Genomic DNA, 18,903 nt, shown 5'->3' on the forward strand with positions numbered 1-18,903 from the left:
CATTCAATAGTCTGAAAGATATCCTAACGGCTCTAAACCTAGGATGGATAACTGGCAAAAGGAGTGACTCATCCTCCTATCAGAAAGTACACAGTATTTTTCGGGTTTTAATCTTACCTAGGATCAATTTTGTACTTGTTATGATATACAAATACATATTCATAAAAATCTATATTTAGCTTCAATTATATCAATGAGGAAATACTAAATACATTATCACTTTAGAGAATGGTTTGTTTGGTTTCTTCATATATTTTTTCCCAGTGATACCTTTTATGAGATCAATAAATGTTTCAGTAAATAACAAAACTAAGGGAAATGTTGTAATACCTTTTCATGAACAGATTTGAAATCTTAAGACATGGTACTATGCTTTTCTCCAAAAACCTTCTAAAGCCAGCTGTACTACATAGTTTCAGACAGACTAAATTTAGCCAGTTCTGTTCATCAGAGGAATGCTGTGTGTCAGCTACATCAAAGCCCAAGGGCAGCCTGATAAACACTGAATACAGGTCACGTAGCTCTGTAGCTAACAAACTCTAAGAGAGCTTGTACTCGGGGGCATTCAAAGCAGTTTTGTCATCAACAATCTAGTATCCCTTGAGCCCCCATGTCGTTTCAGTTGCTAAGCAACTCTGGTGTTAATGTCTTAGAGGAGAAAAACTTACCAGGCATCTGGCCGTTCATCTGGTTCTGCATGTGTGGTGCAGGAGGACCCCCACCTACAATTCCATCTGAAGACATGTTGTGAGAGCGAGGAGGTGGGGGAGGGCCGCTCTGATTCATCCCTCCAAGACCCATAGGCATATTCTGTGTGGGTGGCTGAAAGGAAACAGTTTAATAAAACAAGAGAAATAGACTAATACTTTAAAGATGCATAAGTATAACAGTTGCCTATATTATTAAATTGGATAGGAACAAAAACACAAATGAATTTCAACATATTCTAATACACTTTAATCATGAACTTAGCATCATTATTTAATATCCTGGACACTTCACACGATGGGTAACATGAACATGGCCTCAAAGTACCTCAGACAGACCAAAAGAATACCATAATCACAGCACATTTTACTTTATACACTCAAGAGTGAAAATAATATTCTTAATATCCTGTGCAAAAGAAATTTTAATTTATTTGAATATTAAAGTCTTAATAAACCTATTTTGTTATTATAATTAGTTTAACATTTTTAATTTAAATTAACATATGCCAATATGTTTTTACTAGTGATGGATTCTACTTAAAAGGAACAATAATAAAAACAATAAAAGAAAAAATAAAGCAAAATAAAAGATTTCAGTAGTCTTAAAATATATATTCCATATTGTTTGAAGGGGAAAAAACTGGTGGTGGCAGAGAAGTGCTTTCAAACATGAAGACCCAGCTCAAGCTCAGTATAACAATTTTGTGCCGAATATTCCTATAGATTGGAAACATTACTGATGGCCTCCAAGGGTGCAGAGACAGCTGCCTCAAAAGGATGCCTTTGGCAAATTTCCTAATGAAATTGTGAAGAAAATAACTGCCTAACCTTGAGAGTTCAAAAAAGGGCAAAAGGAAAAAAAACAGATACAAGGTGGTCTGTTTTCTTCTTGGGAGATCTTTTGTTAGAAAAAGCAAATGGTTGTTTCTTTCCAAAGCCCCATGTTTAAACCTGCAAGAGGACATCTATTTCTGCCTTCTTCTCTATGCTCTGAACATAATATACACTATTAATTTTAGATTGTATTTTAGATAGTTATTTATATCTGTACCTTTCCAGATCTGCAAATACAATTCCTTCTGGTACACTTAACATACGTCCATTGCGTACAGCCATCACATGTAAATACTTAAACATCTCATAGCACTAATAGAAATAACTGTGGTATTTGCAGAAATAACCAAGTAATACCCTCGAATAGCAAAGGGTCCTGACACCACAGGGGTTGAACCATTCAGCTGCCAATCAAAAGGCTGGTTCAAACCCACCGGCTGCACCATGGGAGGGAGATGTGGCAGTCTGCTCCCATGAAAAGCACAGCCTAGAAATCTGAGATAGTCCGACTCCACATTACAGGGTTACCAGGAATGGGTCTGCTTAGGATATTCTGATGGTCCCCATTTCAAGTCCAGAAACTTCATTTCTTCACTAATTAAATCCGACACAATAACTTTACTAAATGTTTTCTCAAAAATAAGTATTAACACTTCGATTCTCATCTGAAATTCTTTACCCAACTTGTACTCTTTACATAGCTTAATAACCTTGTTCAGTTTAAAAACATCAAATCAACTAGTGTCTTACTTTAAATTTTCCTTGCTTCATATCATCCTATAAACCTGGCTGACCTTGATAAGTCTGTTTCAAAATGAAAATCTTCCCCCTAAAATCTAGTCCAAATATTCTCTCTTTTGGACAATTTGAAACCCCATATTCTCATTCCTAACAGGTATCAGTCTTTCTTTTATTTTTTAACTCAATTTATAAAATACCATAATCCACAGTTCCCAGGTTGTGGTAAGAGCAGTTTGTATAAAACAAAATCGCCGGCTAATAAAAATTATAAAATGGAGATAAAATATATATTAAACTGTTTAAAGGTATTAAACAGCAACTAAAACTGGCAAGAGGGGAACTACAATTCTTGAAAGAAGGGCTGTTTCTAAGATCAGCTCCACAATTACCTTGGCTTTTCTTATTTCTTCTGCTTTGTAAGAGAGGAAGAAAGCAGCTATCCTACTAGACTACGGGGAAAAGAAGTCCATCTGGGGCTGCTAGAATTGGAAATTCCAAAGAGGAAAGTCACTAAGAAAAGGATATGAAGATCAGGAGGCTAATGAAATGAAGGGTTCAGATGCTCCCTTGTGCAGGGGAGACAAATAGAGGAATACAGAGCCAAACTTAGATTTCTTCAATGAACAATTTAAAGAGAAGACTAAGGGCAAAATTGAAAGAGTTCAGCCCTACTACAGTATAATTTATAAATCAACCCCCAACAACAGTTTCAAGATCATCTCCTGGAACTAATTTGCCTACCAAATGATAAACTTAATCTTTCTTCAAGGAAAAAAAACACCAACAAGAGACTTGTTCATCTGCAGTTTGGCAGTTCCTCAAAGTTAAACATGGAGATAGCAACTAACCCAGCAATCCTGCTCATATTATACATGTAAGGAAAATGAAACATAGGAAAGCATGGTCATAAGAGTTCACAGGAGCACTAGTCAATAGAACCAAAAAGTTTAAACAATTCTATTTCTATCAACAATGACGAAAAGGATATGCAAAATGTAGTATAGAGCTATATACTAGATTAGTGTATCACAAAAAGAAATGAGGCGCTGATGCTGTAACACAGATGAACTAAATAAAATAAGCCTGACCAAAAAAGGCCTTATATTGTATGATCCCATTTTTAAGAAATGGCCAGAACAGACAAATCCATAAAGCCAGAAAGTAGTTGTCAAGGATGGGTAGAAGAGGAGAAACCAGACCTGACTACTAACCAGATAGTAGTGATGGTTTCACATTGCAACTATACTAAAAACCACAGATGAACCTGATTAAAATGGGGTATTTTATGTTATATAAATTTAATCTCAGCAACAAAATAATAAATGAACAGCCAAGAGAAATAACAGAAAGAAGGAAAGGTTTATAGGTTGTTAGAAAGTCAATATGTAAAAACCAATGGTATTCCTATATACTTTGAAAAAATAGAAAATCATGGGATCTGGCATCAGGCATCAAAGACCCAGAACAAAAAAATCATATCAATGTGAATGAGGGGGAGTGAGGAGTGGAGACCCAAAGCCCAACTATAAACAATTGGACATCCCTTCACAGAAGGGTGACAAGGAAGAGATGAGCCATTCAGAGAGCAGTATAGCGTAACGAAACATACAACTTACAACTTTCCTCTAGTTCTTTAATGCTTTCTCCACCCTCACCCCCCTACTATCATAACCCCAATTCTACCTTACAAATCTCGCTAGACCAGAGCATGTACACGGGTACAGAGAAGAGCTGGAAACACAGGGAATTCAGGACAGATAAACCCCTCAGGACCAATAATAAGAGTGGTGATACCAGGAGGGGAAGGGGAAGGTGGGGGAAGAAAGGGGGAACCATCACAATGATCTACATGCAACCCTCACAAGGGGGCAGACAACAGAAAAGTGAGTAAAGGGAAACAACAGTCAGTGTAAGACATGACAAAATAATAATTTATAAATTATCAAGGGTTCATGAGGGAGTGAGAGTGGGGGGAGGGGATGAGGAGCAAACACCAAGGGCTCAAGTAGATAGAAAGAAAATGTTTTGAAAATGATGACGGCAACAAATGTACAAGTGTGCTTGACACGATGGATGTGTGGACTGTGATAAGAGCTGTACAAGTCCACAATAACAATTTTTAAAAATTGAAAATCAGATTTAAGGATCAAAAGCACTAATAATACCATCAAAAGTAACAGATAGCTACAAATATATATAACAAAAAATGTATAAACCTCTACGCTGAAATACTGATCAGAGAAAGAATTTGACTAAACGTAAAAGATCTATCTTGTCATCAAATGGACAATTCCATATTATGAAATTGTCATTTCCTTCATGCTGATTAGAGATTCCATGAAATCCTGTAACAAAATCACAACAGGATTTTTGCAAAAATTCACAAACTGATTCTAAAATTTATATGGAAATGAAAACGACTAAGAATAGCAAGGACAATCTTTAAGAACACTCAGATATATTTACTTTAAAGCAACAATAACTAGGGCATGTGGTTAATGCCAAACACAGACAAATATATCTATGGCACAGAATACATTTGTGAAACAGATCTACAAAAACATTCAACTTACAGTAAAACAATTGATATTCAAAGAGGAAAGGAAAACCTATCAAATAAATGGTGCTGGGTCAACTGCATGTCATATATTTTTAAAATCCCAGCTGAAATCCTCCCCAAAATTAATTTGTGATAGAACAGGGAAATAAATTTCTAGAAAAAAGACACAAGCTAATGTCTTTATCACACTGTGATAGGAAAATATCTCCTATCCCAGATACCGAAAGAATTGCATACAGTAGGAAAAACACTTGATAAATTAAGGACTGTGGGAAAAAAAAAAATTAAGGACTGTGTTCATCCAATGGCACTATTAATAAAAACCAATTTTCAAATTAGGAAAATGTACTTGAAATATGCACACACCCACAGACGAGTATATGTGTGTGTGTATATATAACATATAATATATATAACATATTTTATATATACACACACATACATATACTCTTCTATGTCCTCAAATTACTGTCCTTTCATGTCCCTATTCATTCATGGAAACAAAAAGAAGTAACACAGAATGAGGTTAGGTGAGTCAAGTGTGTGGGGCAAGAGAGGGATATGTTTTTTTGCCAAAAACTGGCACACTGAGATGGCTGCATGAGTAGGTACACTGTTGTGGTGGCAAAAGTAGTCCCCCGCCTTCCACAAATCAGGTCTTTTGTGGCAAACACCTTTACACTATCTTTTCAGAACCTCTAAACCAGTGGTTCTCAACCTTTGGGTTGTATCCCCTTTGGGGGTCAAACAACCCTTTCACAGGGGTTGCCCGATTCATAACAGTAGCAAAATTATGAAGTAACAGCAAAAATAATTTTATGATTGGGGGGTCACCACAATATGAGAACTGTATTAAGGGGTTGTGGCATTAGGAAAGTTGAGAACCAAGGCTCTAAATAGAAAGCTTGATTAACAGACTGACCTGGTGGAAAGAACTCCAAATGCACTGTGAGTTGACATTTTTTTGTCGGTTCAGGAAGCTGACCATGTCCAGAATGAGGTTTGTCATCTTGACATTTCACCTTTTTTGAAACAAGAAAACTACTCGTACAATTGAGTTTTTCCCATAGCGCTGTCCTCATAAGCTGTGTTCAACATCACAATAGGTTGTGGCATTTTTCCCAAGCAGGGAACAAAATTTCACAACTGCACACTGTTCTCTTAAATTGGCCATCAAAAAAACAAGATTCAAGTAAAATTGCTTTTACAAAAAAATTTGCTGTGGCCAGAAAGAACCTTCCCAGGCAATGCTACTTGGGTGCACTAACTCAAAGCAAGTTGTTGGATGCTCCTCTAGTGGGGAAAATGCATACTATGAAAGCTCTGGCCAGTGAAGCTTTTTTTTTCCATTTGGGGGTGGGGGGAGGAGTGTATGTGTGTGTGTGTGTGTGTGCACACACATATATATAAAATGTCATCAACAAGTAAATTATATCTAGAATATATATATATATATAATTCCTACAAGTCTTTAAGAAAAAACCTCAATTTTAAAATTGGAAGAAAAGATATTAGAAAGTTTTTAGGTAATAGAGCTGTTTTATATCTTGAATGTAGTATCAGATACACAGATATGGCAAACTCATCCAGACACAAACGAACTGAATATCACCATCAACCAAATTAAACCTCGCCGACATAGCTAGAACATTCTACCCAACAACGACACAACATACATTATTTTCCTGTACACATGGAGCATTCTCCAAAACAGACCACATGTCATGCCACAAAGGCTCAATAAATTTTAAAACATCAAAATACTACAAAACATCTTCTTAAATCACAAGACTATAAAATTACAAATCAACAAAAAGAAGAGCAAGAGGGGGGAAAAACAAAGGAAAACTGAATACTACTCCAATTAAAAAACTACTGAGTAATAGAAGAAGAAAATCAGAAAAATCCTTAAAAATGAAAATGGAAACACAACATACCAAAACCTTTGGAGCACAGGGATAGCAGTGCTCCAAGGGCAATTTAGAGGAATAAATTTATATATCAAAACAAACCAAAATCGATAGCTTAACCTCATATCCCCAACAATTAAAAAATATTTTCAAATGTTTTGAGAATGATGATGGGTACAAATGTGCTTGACACAATGAATGTATGTATGGATTGTGATAGGAGTTGTACAAGCCCCCAATAAAAAGATTTTTTTAAATATTTTTTTCAAAATAAGCTGACAGTCGATAGAAGGTAAGTAATTATATCTGCGTTGTCATTGTAGCTCTACTCACATATTATCAAATAGAAGTACTAAATATTTGCTAAATGAAAGAATGATTTTTAAATATGAACATTTCAAAATTAAGTGTATCCTTTTTATATCTTTCAAATGTTTTAATTGTCAAAATTGGCCACTCTACATTTACATCTCTATTTGGATTTCTTTCAGACATCTCAAACTTACTATCTACAAAACTAATCTTAGGGCTCCCTACTGTTCCCCCTACTCATACTCGATTAATGGCAATTCCCTCTGTCTAGTTGCTGCTCTATTTAAAACTATGAAGTCAAGCCTGAAACCTGTATTTTTCTCATACGCACCGCGCACATCCAATTCAGCATGCCCTTTAAGTGCTAACTTTAAAACATACCCATATTTGACCACTTCTACTTCCATCTCCTCTGCTTGTGAAAAGTTTAAGCTATCATCTCTCTCCTAATCATTTGATTTCTCACCTAACTGGCTTACTTGCTTTGATACATGTGCCTCTTTATTATATTCTCCACAAAGTATGTAGTCAGAATAACCTTCGATTGATTTTTCTGCTCAAACTTCTGCAATGGCTTCATATCTCAGAATGAAAAGTCCTTACAACAGTAGCTCCACTTACCGCCATCAAGGCAATCCCTAATTCATAGGACGGAGTGGGACAGCTCTGGTGCTTTTTCTGGGGTCATAAATCGTAACAAGATCAGACATCCTCATTGTTCTCCAGTGAAGCAGCTAGTGGGTTCAAACAGCTGACCTTGTGGTTAGCAGGCCAATTCATAGCCCACTATACCAACAGGGCTCCTTTTAGCATTTGTCCATGGCATCCATTCCCCTTACCTAATTCTGCCCCAGCCACAATTACCTTTCTGCTGTTCTTTAACCACTCCAGGCATAGTTACAGTCCGGGACCATTCTACTGCTTGTTTCTTCTGCTTAAAGCACTCATTTTCAAGTTTTTGCTCAAAGGTCTATGCTAACCACACCCTATTTCACACTACAAATTCCCTTTCCCATTCAGCATTCCTAGCCCACTTCATCTGCTTTATTTAGTTTTCCTTTTCCTTATCTTTTATCATCTAACATGTAATTTACATATTTACATTCCTGCCTTTCATAGACTAGAAACCCAACGGGGATCCAAGAAAGCATGCAACAAAATCCTGTTATCTTCTCATTCCATGTTTTTAACCTCCTTTTTGAAGTCCCCTATTTGGTTTATTTACTGGTGTTATTAAAAACGCCTATATATTGCCTGAAACAGAAGCCACTTAAGGTTTTAGTAAATAAATCAACTCAAATGTTTTTCATAAAACTAAAAATGACTATGATTATAAAATGATCCTCTTTAAAATATAAAAAAAAAATCCCTACATAATATTAATTTAATAATCGTCCATTTGTGTAATTATCACTAAAGCTGTAGATGGTATAGTTCTCCACAAGGAGGCTCTCTAATGACACAGAGAAACACGCAGGATATTAAGAAAGAAATGTTATTTCAAATAAGAGATACAAACAAAACTTACTAAGGCTGATAAATAAAAGAGATCAATATATACTGTCTTGATTAGTTAAGCAAGACTGGCTCCAAAAGCCCTGTGAGTTATTCTATCTACCTTATTTTCTAGTCCTCAATCAGTACCCCAAAGTATCTATACATATCTCAAATAGGCTAGAAGCTCTCATATACCTCACTGATATTCACAAGAAATTCAGGATATCATCATTGTTAGTCTAAAATTCAGGCAGGTATTAAATCACACCCACTGATTTTCCTAATTTAGTAGTCATCAGTCATCAACTGTCACTAATAGAGAACTCAGTTGTACCATAAAACCTGATGTGGTCGTTACATAATTTGGTGTCAACTTGAGACTATTAAGAGTGAAGAGGTGGAGTTTAGCCTGTCAATCAGGTCACAGTTTGAGGACCTCATCTGGAGGCGCTAAGGAGATAAATAGCTCACTGAAAGCCAGACCCACACACTCTGCTTCGTCTTCCTGTTGACATGGAGCTATGCTGATGGAACCAGAGACATGGATAATGCTAAACAGTTATTCCAGACCCATAAACCTTTAACAAAAAGTACACGTCTTCCTCTCCTCAGACTAAAGTATTCTCTTGAATAAACTTCAAAATTACTAATCAACTCCAGAAATATTGTTAAGACTGTAAACCTTTTATTTGCTTGTAACAACATTATCTATGAAGAAACAAAAAGATATTTTTTAAATTTTTGAAGTTACTTTCCTAGACTTTTTATTGAAATATTAAATTGTGCTTATTCATTTGTCAACAGGTGAATGGATAAACAAAATGTGGCGCACACATACAATGAAATATTCCTCAGCCATAAAGAGAAATAACGTCCTGATAAATGCTACAAAATGGGTAACCCTTGAAAAGGCAAGCTCAGTTAAGTCAGTCAGTCACAAGAGGGCAATCTTGTTATGACCCCACTCACATGAAACAGGCACACGTACAGAGAGCAAAGATTATTACCAGTGACCAAGGAAGAGAGGGAAAGTGAGAAGGGACTCTTGCTGAAGGAAGAGCGAATTTCTGGAACACAGCTGTAGTCATAGTTACACAGCATGATGAACATAGCCGATGTCAATAGATTGTTCACGTAAAACCTGTTGGACTGGTAGATGTTTCATTTCAAAATAAAAACTAGACTATCATTTATAAGAACAATATATACTTGTCAAAAAAGTGTAGGGTCAAATGAATAGCCACAATAGGTTTTAACCCATTCCCAATACTATTATCTGTTTCTAATATTGTTGTTAATATAGTGCTTCAATAAATGACCCTGTACAAATATGTATATATGGTACTTCGGTGACCTTGTGCAAATAAGAACTACTCAACTTCTAGTATTTAATTTCCTTCATTTCCAAATGATGTTTGCAGTAGAAGTGAGCCATACAAATTTTCAAGTTGTATCAAAGGAATAATCTTTAGGTGACCTCATACTTTTCTGATACTTTCCCTAATTTTAATATAGCCGTGTAATAAAATGTCCACGAGTGTGTGTACATGCTAATATTTATATTCCTTTTTATATGTTCCAAGGGGCCCTGATGGCATAGTGGTTACAGGTTGGGCTGTGATCTGCAAGGTCTGCAGTTCAAAACCACCAGCTATTCCATGGGAGAAAAACTGTGCTTTCTACTCCAGAGAGTTACAGTCTTGGAAATCCACGGATATATCAACCCGTCCTATAGGGTCATCATGAGTTAGAATTGGCTCAATGGGAGTGAGTTTGGTTTTTCAATTATGTTCCATCTCTGATTATATAAACTCAATTAAACATCTACTAAATCTTATACAGACTGTCCAGAAAATAGTTAACATGACCTTTTTTTATATGGTATATGAAAAGGCAAGCCAGACAATGAAGCTAGCAAAATGCTCCCTATAATATTAAATCCAAGAGTATACCCTATGTGTCAATTCTCTATAAAGTACATTGCTTCCTTTGTGAAACTTTCACCAGGTCTAAAGAGAATTAATCATTTCACTACTATATTTCCATTATACTTTTGAATACACAGGGCTTTAAAAATAGCAGGCATTGTATGTAGCTTATTTATATACTGGTTTAGCTTTAACATCATGTATAACATGGTTGGCAAATAAAAGGTTTTGTTTTATAGTTTTAAAGGAATCAAATTTCTTTAGTTTCCTCCTTTGCTTTACTCTCAACAAGCCTTCTTTATCTCCAGATGATAGAAATATTGATGTCTTCATTTGTACTGAATCTCCTAATAATAAACATTTCAAAGGTATTTCACTCACAGTCATCCGTTCTGTTTTTATACCATAACGTTTAATTAGATACTCTTATTGTAGAGCAGCATGGTAGTTATCAGAGAAGATAAAAGACTTGGAAACCAAGCTGTGTCAAGTACAAAACAAAAGAGAAGCCTGGGAGAGCCACAAGGCTTCTGACTAAAGGATCTAAGTATCTAAGTATCTTACTCAAGATAAGAAATGTGAAGATGCAGGCTAAGAATTTTGTCTTCCCTCTTTCTTTTGTTAAAAAGCAAAGAAAACCGGGAAGGTTGAAAAAAAAAATTAACTTTGAGCTAGAAGAGGCCTATGTCATACCCAAACAGGTATGTCAACTGGAAATCGGATTCATGCCTTATACTCAGGTTCAGTGATACATATTGGGAAACCACCATTGTATAGCTAAAACCTATAGCCTGTATTGTATAAAACCTGAGATCTCGATGAGGTCCCCGAAAGAGAATGTTGTTGAGAGATAATGTTCAAAAACAAAGCATTCAACACTTCCTAGACAATCTGAGGGTGATGAACTGAGCAGCTAAAGGGTTCAAAAGAGAACTAGGTATTTTTAAAAGAGAGAGAGAAAGAGAACTAGGTATATCACAGAAATCAGAAGCCAGAAATTTCATGGGAAAATATAGTCAATGTTATAATACTTACCAAATACTATAGCTAATAAAATTTTTAATAACATGAAAATATTGCTAATATTTAAGGTTCTTTCCATAATTGCTAAATGAAACTGTAAACATCTCTTTTTAAAAACTAAATAAAATCACAAGGTACAGAACAATGGATGTAACAAAGGACCACTTGTACAGAAAATGGGGCAATACATATTTAAATTGGCATTATTTGCAGAAAAGTCAGTGGAAAATGTAGTAGACTTTTGTATGACTTATCACTGATATTCTAACTTAGAATTATTGCATATTCTAAAAATTAAGTAGAAATTTATAAATGCAATAAATCCTGCTAATCTCAAAATTGTTCTACACATCTATAAGAATACGCTTCTTCAATTCATTTGGGTACAACTTTTAAAAATTCTTTAATACTAATTTTTTTAAAAAGATGATTTTACTGAGGGCTCTTAACAGCTCTTATAGCAATCTATACATCGATTATATCAAGCATATTTGTACATGTTGCCATCATTATTTTCTATACATTACTGTCTATTGAGTCCTTGGTATCAGCTCCTCTTTATTCCCTCCCATTGCCCAATACTAATTTTTACTCAGTGAAGTACCTTAACAGATATTCTGCTAGCGAGATTACCAAACTTGAAAACTAATAACATTTCAATATTATCAAACAGTTAGTTAAGGGTTGCCTATAACATCAAGCACAGCATTATACAAAAATTCAATTTAGAAATAAATAATAAAACCCTTCCAAATACAAAGCAATTGAGGATGTGAAAAGCAATAAATAAAATATGAGACTATTAACTCCTTAAGAGGCTAGACTTTTACTCTTTGTAGTGAAAACCTATTACACAAAACTTACTGTGCTTAATAAATTCAACAATATGTGGCTAAATTTGGAAATTTTTAAAACCTAATTCACAAATTAAGTGAAAAGTAAGCTAAGTAATTCTAAAAAACTTTCAATCTCTAAGATGAACACAAAAGAGGTGGTAACAGTTGATTTTTTTCTTACTGCAATTTTGCCTGTTAAGTCAGCAAAGGAAATCTACTTCTTGGATAATAAGTAGTCCATCTTTCTCTCATGCAGATCCATATAATGTTATTTCAGCCCTCATATTTTAAACCTAAAGAGATAATAATTTCCCAAAGGCATGCAATTGATTAGCTAAAAAAAAAAAAAAAAAATTCCTAAGACATTTTTTAGATTTTAAGATGAGACTTTCTGGTATTTCTACTATGTGGCAAACATTCTTCAATACCCATTCTCCTTTTACTTTCAAGAGAACTCCCAAATTACAGCTGTACACATGATCATCCACAATGAGGATTTTATTATTCAAGCTTTTAAAGAGGCAGATATGATCGTGTAATAAATTCTGGCTGACTGGGATGTAACAGAAAAGTGATGCGCACAACTTCTCAAAAAATTCTCTGAGTTGATTCTGACTTACAGTGACCCTATAAGACAGACTAGATCTGCCCCTGAGGGTTTCTGAGGCTGTGAGCAGAAAGCCTCATTTTTTACCCTCAAAGCCACTGTTGAGTTCGAACCACTGACCTTGTGGTTAGCAATCCAATGCATAACCTACTATGCCACCAGGACTCCTGTACAATGAAGTAGAACCCTTAAGAGAGAAGCAAAATGCCTCTACTTCCTGTAGTCGCCCCCTTTCTACTATTTAGAAGTATGGACTCCATACTCCATAACAGTTTCAACCATGCAAGTAATGCTAATACAAAGAACTAGAGCCCATACTCAATCCTACACTACTACAGTGAGACCAATACTTTACAGAGAAATTAATTTTTTTAAAAAATCAATGCAGTCAAGTTACTATTATTTAAGTTCTTGTTAAAACGGCAAAGCCTAGATCCTAATACACACTAAGCAATACATACTACTTCAAAATGCTTCCCAATGGTTAGTGTTCTTCTGTACAAAGAAACAAAATTAAAGACTCTATATATCCTTCATTAAATAAAATCATATAACACGTAGTAATTCCAACTAAATTCCAAACTAAAAAGCCAACCTCATTGTTATGAAGTCAATTTTGACTCATAGCAACCCTATAGGACAGGGTAGAAATGCCCCTGTGGGTTTTGAGCTTAACTCTTTATGGGAGCAGAAAGCCGTAACTATCTTCCGAAGAGCAGCTAGTCTGTTCACACTGACCTTGCAGTTAGCAGCCCAACATGTACCCACTCCGCCACTGGGGCTCCTGCTTGGCAAATAAGTAAACTTAAATTAATAAAATGAAAAGGAAAGACCAAAGCCCCATCAGTGGTAGAGGAGTATCCAGGGGAAGTTACTTAACATCTTTAAGTCGCTAGTTTCTCATTGGAAAAATAATCAACTTTAACAGGTCATGAAAAGTAAAAGAGACAATACATACAGCATAGCAACTAGCAGGTTAATTCCTCAAGCCCAAACATCATCACCATTTCTATGCACATCTCAGAAAAACTTCTTGCCAGTGAGACTTTCTTAAAACTTATGTAGCAAAACTTTTGAAAGCATTTTCTTATTACACCACTGTTCCACCACCAACTAGTATGCATTCTCATTAAACTAATCCTTAAATGCTTAAAACACATACTCCATATCCAAGGCTGTTCCTTATTTTTCAAATTCCAATAAGCATTCTTGTAACACTTTGTAATATTGCCTGCACCAATTTCATTAACCAATTATTGTAAAGAAACAGATTTCTGATTTTTGCCCCTGCCAATTTTTAACTCAACCCAAATATATTAATTCAATCTTCTGCTTCTTCTGCCTGTAGCATTATATACCATAGAGTTGTGAGAAAAAGACTCAAAGTGATTACAAGTACCAAATGCAGCCCTTAGCTGGTCACTCACAGCGGATTAGCAATTATTTCCTTATCCCTTGATCTACTTACATGTTCCTCAGCCATTTCAAACCTATTACATTAAAAACTAAACTCATCATTATAACCTCTAAAACCTGTTCAAGCATAGTGGACCGCAACAGAATCAGCCAAGTCTTCCAAATTCTTTCTTTTGACTTACCTCCATATCCATTGAGTTACTAACTCATGCTATTTCCACTTCAAATAAATCTCGAATCTGGATCCTCTCTCCATTTATATTTTCTAACTGTGCACTACCTTCACCTTCATCATTCGCATTTACCAAGTTCTTCTACATGCACTATGAAAAATTTCACTCATATGACTTTACATGAGTCTCATCATTTTCCTATTATAAAGATAATGATTCATGCTACTCAGCATCAAGAATATGAACCACTTTTATGAACTTTTGCATATCCTCAGAGATATTAAGCCATTTATTTGTAAAGCATGGAATTTTAAGATGCTGGAAAGTTCTGAAAATACCATGACACACACAACACTGCAGACCAATTTAGTTACTGGTATGTTTTAACAGTTCTCGTGCAGCCATAATTGCGAAGCACTATGCTATCTTTCCAGCTCTAAAATTTTTTTCTATAAAAACATTTCTTGACTATGTGCCTAAAGTGAACTACTGCGATGTGAACCATAGAAGAAAGCCTATTTTCCCCCAAACTTTATATCAAAGAAATTAAATATATAAAATTTTCTAATTTTAATTTGCTTTCCTAAACCAATGGGGCAAAATTTTGAAAACAGATGATCAGTAGTTGGAAAATAAGGCCTTGTTGACAGAAACCATGTCAAAGACCACATGATAAAATTCTGTAGAATCAGCTATATTCATTAGAAATTACCTTTTTCAACAATATGAAAGATGACTTCACAAGGTGGAATATCCAAAATCAACTCAACTACATCCATGGAAAAGAACAATGGAGAAGCTCAAGATCATCGGTTAGAACCAGATCAGGTACTAGCTGTGGAACAGACCACAATTACTCCTATACAAGTTCAAGTAGAAGCTAAAGAAATAGCTTGAGGAGAGCCCACCTTGATTTACTGTCCATTTTAAAGGCAGATTTAACACAGTGAACACTAATGACGAAAGATAAACAAGTTGTGGGATAACATCATATATGAAGCAAGGAAAGGCCCATTAACAAGACAAGAAAGAAAGAAAAAAGTCATCATCAATGTCAGAAGAGAATCTCGAAACCTGCTTTTGACCATAGGTAGAGCTGCTAAAGTGAAAAAAAAAAAAAAAAAAAGACTCCAGGAATTCATGGAATATCAATTGAGATATCCAACAAGGGAAGATGATACGACCTTGCTTATTGATTGTGAGGAGCTCTTGAAGCACTTCAGAATAAAGATCAGAGAATCCAGTTTTCAGTGTAATTTATACCTCAACATAAAGGGGGAAATATCCTCACAACTAGACAAATAAGCAGTAGCATGATGTTCAAGATTCATTTTACTTGTATCAATGCCCATCGAAGCTGCTTTTAGGTGCCATCAAATTGCTTGGTACTTAGAGCAACCCTGTGTACAAAGGAACGAAACACTGCACTGTGTTCATGATTGTTCTAGTCGAGCCCAACTTCACAGCCACTATCCCAATTCCTCTCCTGAAAGGGTCTTCTTTTTCACTGCCCTTCTACTTTACCAAGCATAAGGTCCTTTTCCAGGAGCTGGTCTTTCCTGATAACATGTCCAAAGTATGTGAGACAAAATCTCACCAATCCTCATTTCTGGGATATATTTAATATAGAATAACAGTTTATATATTCTTTTATGATTTGCTTGGTATATTTTGAAATAAAATTTTTATTTTAATATTGTTCAAAGTTCAGTTTAAAATATGTTGTCAAAATTTCACAAAGAACCATGTTAGCCCTGGGCTGACAGATCATGTGACCCACATGGCTCACATCTGATTGGACAGCAAAAGGAGCACCTGTCCAGACTCAGCCAAATCAGATCCTCTCAGACATCAGACTAGTGACTAACATGGTTAAACCCTCTCATTGTAGGAGAAATATTTGAAGGGCAGGAGGTTGGCTGTACACATGCAATGCCCTTTTTGGGTTGGTTGCTAGTTTTTTTAATAATTACTCTTGTTGCTCAGAATATACACAGCAGATCATGCACCAAAAAAACAAACAAAAAAAATCAAAAAGAATGTGGGCATTTTGTAAAATCACACTGTTTGGGGTGCTGAATCAACAAAGGAGAAGAAATTTTAGAATGCTTACAAAGCAAATATATCCTCCTAGAAGTAAGAACCGAGGGCTGAGCCAGGAGAAAAAAAAAAAGTGGGACTAAAGAAGTTAAACTAGCTGCACAAAAAAGCAATTCACTTAGAAGTGAAATTTGGAGAAAGGGCAAATGAAGGTAACATAATGTATTGTGAGCACATCAATCTACCAGAAGGGAAGTACTACCACTTACTGGCCCTGAAAATGCTTCAGGTTGATTTTACTGAAGTTTTTCAAATTGTAGTTATTCCATTAAATGACTGTGACAGCTCAAAACGTGCTTATAATCATATGAAACCAACTTTCAATGTTTTCCATCAGAAAAATTATGCATTTATATTTCAAATATCTGGAATTGACTAGATGTAACAGCTTTTCCTGTTTGAAAGAAAGCCAAATATGGAAAAACCAAGAATTAATGGGAAAAAAGATCTGAAGAGGAGGAAAATGACTATTATAAAGTCAGGAGATTCACATTCACATTTTACTTCGACATTTTACTTCTTGGTTTGGACCCTGTGTTTGCAATTCTTTTAACAAAAGCATCCGTTTAGCTATCAATTTGTTCTTGTTGCCACTTGGTGCCAGTGAATCTCAAAACCATCCAGTCCTGCACCAGTCTCACAATCATTATTATGCTCGAGTACACTGTGCAGCCACAGCGTCAATCCATCACATTGAGAGTCTTCCTCTTTCTCATGTTCTACTTTTCCAAGCCTGATATTCTTCTGCAGAGATTGGTTTCTCTTGGTAACAGGTCCGAAATATGTGTTGTTCGGAGCCTTCTAGCAAGATAGAATTGTTCTGACAGTCCATGGTATATTCACTATTCTTTGCAAGCACCATTATGAAAATGTATCAACTTATCTCTGGTCTTCCTTATTCACTGATCAGCCTTCACATGGATATAAGGTGGTTATTGATACGTGGGTCAGGTGCACATTAGTCCTCAAAAATGACATCTTTGCATTTTAATAGGCCTCTTTCAACAGACTTGTCCATGCAATACAGCCGGTGCTATCTTGACTGCTGTCAGTTTGCTATACAATGGTGGCTTGTTTGTTGCTGTGATGCTGGAAGCTATGTCACTGGTACTTTAAAACCAGCAGACTCTCCCAACATGAACATGCTTCAGCAGAGCTTCCAGACTGACAGACTACAAAAAAGGAACAGGCTGTCCATTTCTGAAGAATTGGCCACAGAAACCCTTATGAATACTAGCACAGTACTGTCAAATACTGACAGCCTCATGGCTAGCAGCACAGCAACGACAGAGAAGGTACCAAAGACGAGTCCCTCGGGCTGGAAAGCACACAAAATGGGGCTGTGGAAGAACTACCTTCCCAAGGGAGAGTGGACCATACCAATGTGGATAGCCTAAAGCTTTGAGGACCTCCATTTGCTGAGGGGACACAACTCAAATTGAGAACAGCTGCAAACAGTGATTAAGAATTGGAAGTGGGAATGTACAAAATATGAATCTAGGAAACCTGGAAGTAGTAAAAATGAAACAGCATCCATAAAGATCAATATCCTTGGCAGTAGCAGGCTGAAATGGACTGGAATTGGTCATTCTGAATCAGACAGTCAAATGGTTTACTATGCTAGGAACGACAAACTCAAGAGGAATAGCATCCCATTCATCGTGAAAAAAGACCTTTCAAGATCTTGAAGTGCAGTGCTGTCTGTGACACAACAATATCTATACACATCCAAGGAAATCTAGTAATAATAGCACAAGTATTATTCAATTTTATACACCAACCACAAAAGACAGTAATGAAAATGTTTTAGAATTTCACCAATTTCTTCAATCTGAAATTGATAAAACATGTAATCCAGATGTAATGAAAAGTTATTGATGATTGGAATGCGAAAGTTGGAAACAAAGAGGGACAGTGGTTGAACAGAGGGTTTTTATGACTGAAACCAGGTTGGAGTGCACATGACAGAATTTTGCAAGACCAATGACTTCATTGCAAATGACTTCTTTAAACATAAAGAGTGACTGTGCACATGGACTTCAGCAGAGTGAATACAGAGAAATCACACTGACTCCATCTGTGAGAAGAGACAATGGAGAAACTCGATGGCAGGCAAATGAGACTGACTGTAGAACAGACTACAAAATGCTCATATGTTTAAGTTCAAGTTGAAGAAAAGGAGAAGTCCACGAGAGGCAAAATAGGGCCTCGAGGACATCCCATCCTCGCTTCTAAGGAACATCTTGGCTATATTTC

The 18,903-nt window shown here is 35.8% G+C and overlaps 1 protein-coding gene across 3 annotated transcripts in view; it reads right to left on the reverse strand.

Annotated features, from left to right (window-relative positions):
• SS18 (SS18 subunit of BAF chromatin remodeling complex) overlaps positions 1-18,903 on the reverse strand; it is an 87,109-nt gene that overhangs the window by 50,855 nt on the left and 17,351 nt on the right. For all 3 annotated transcript variants that reach the window (XM_045296226.1, XM_004702917.4, XM_004702916.2), the window contains exon 4: positions 669-822. In XM_045296226.1, the coding sequence (XP_045152161.1) occupies positions 669-822 (154 nt within the window). The remainder of the gene's footprint in view (positions 1-668; positions 823-18,903) is intronic.

The sequence above is a fragment of the Echinops telfairi genome, unplaced genomic scaffold (assembly GCF_000313985.2).
Source record: "Echinops telfairi isolate 266 unplaced genomic scaffold, ASM31398v2 ScPeMD7_7400;HRSCAF=8409, whole genome shotgun sequence".
NCBI classification, from domain to species: domain Eukaryota; kingdom Metazoa; phylum Chordata; class Mammalia; order Afrosoricida; family Tenrecidae; genus Echinops; species Echinops telfairi.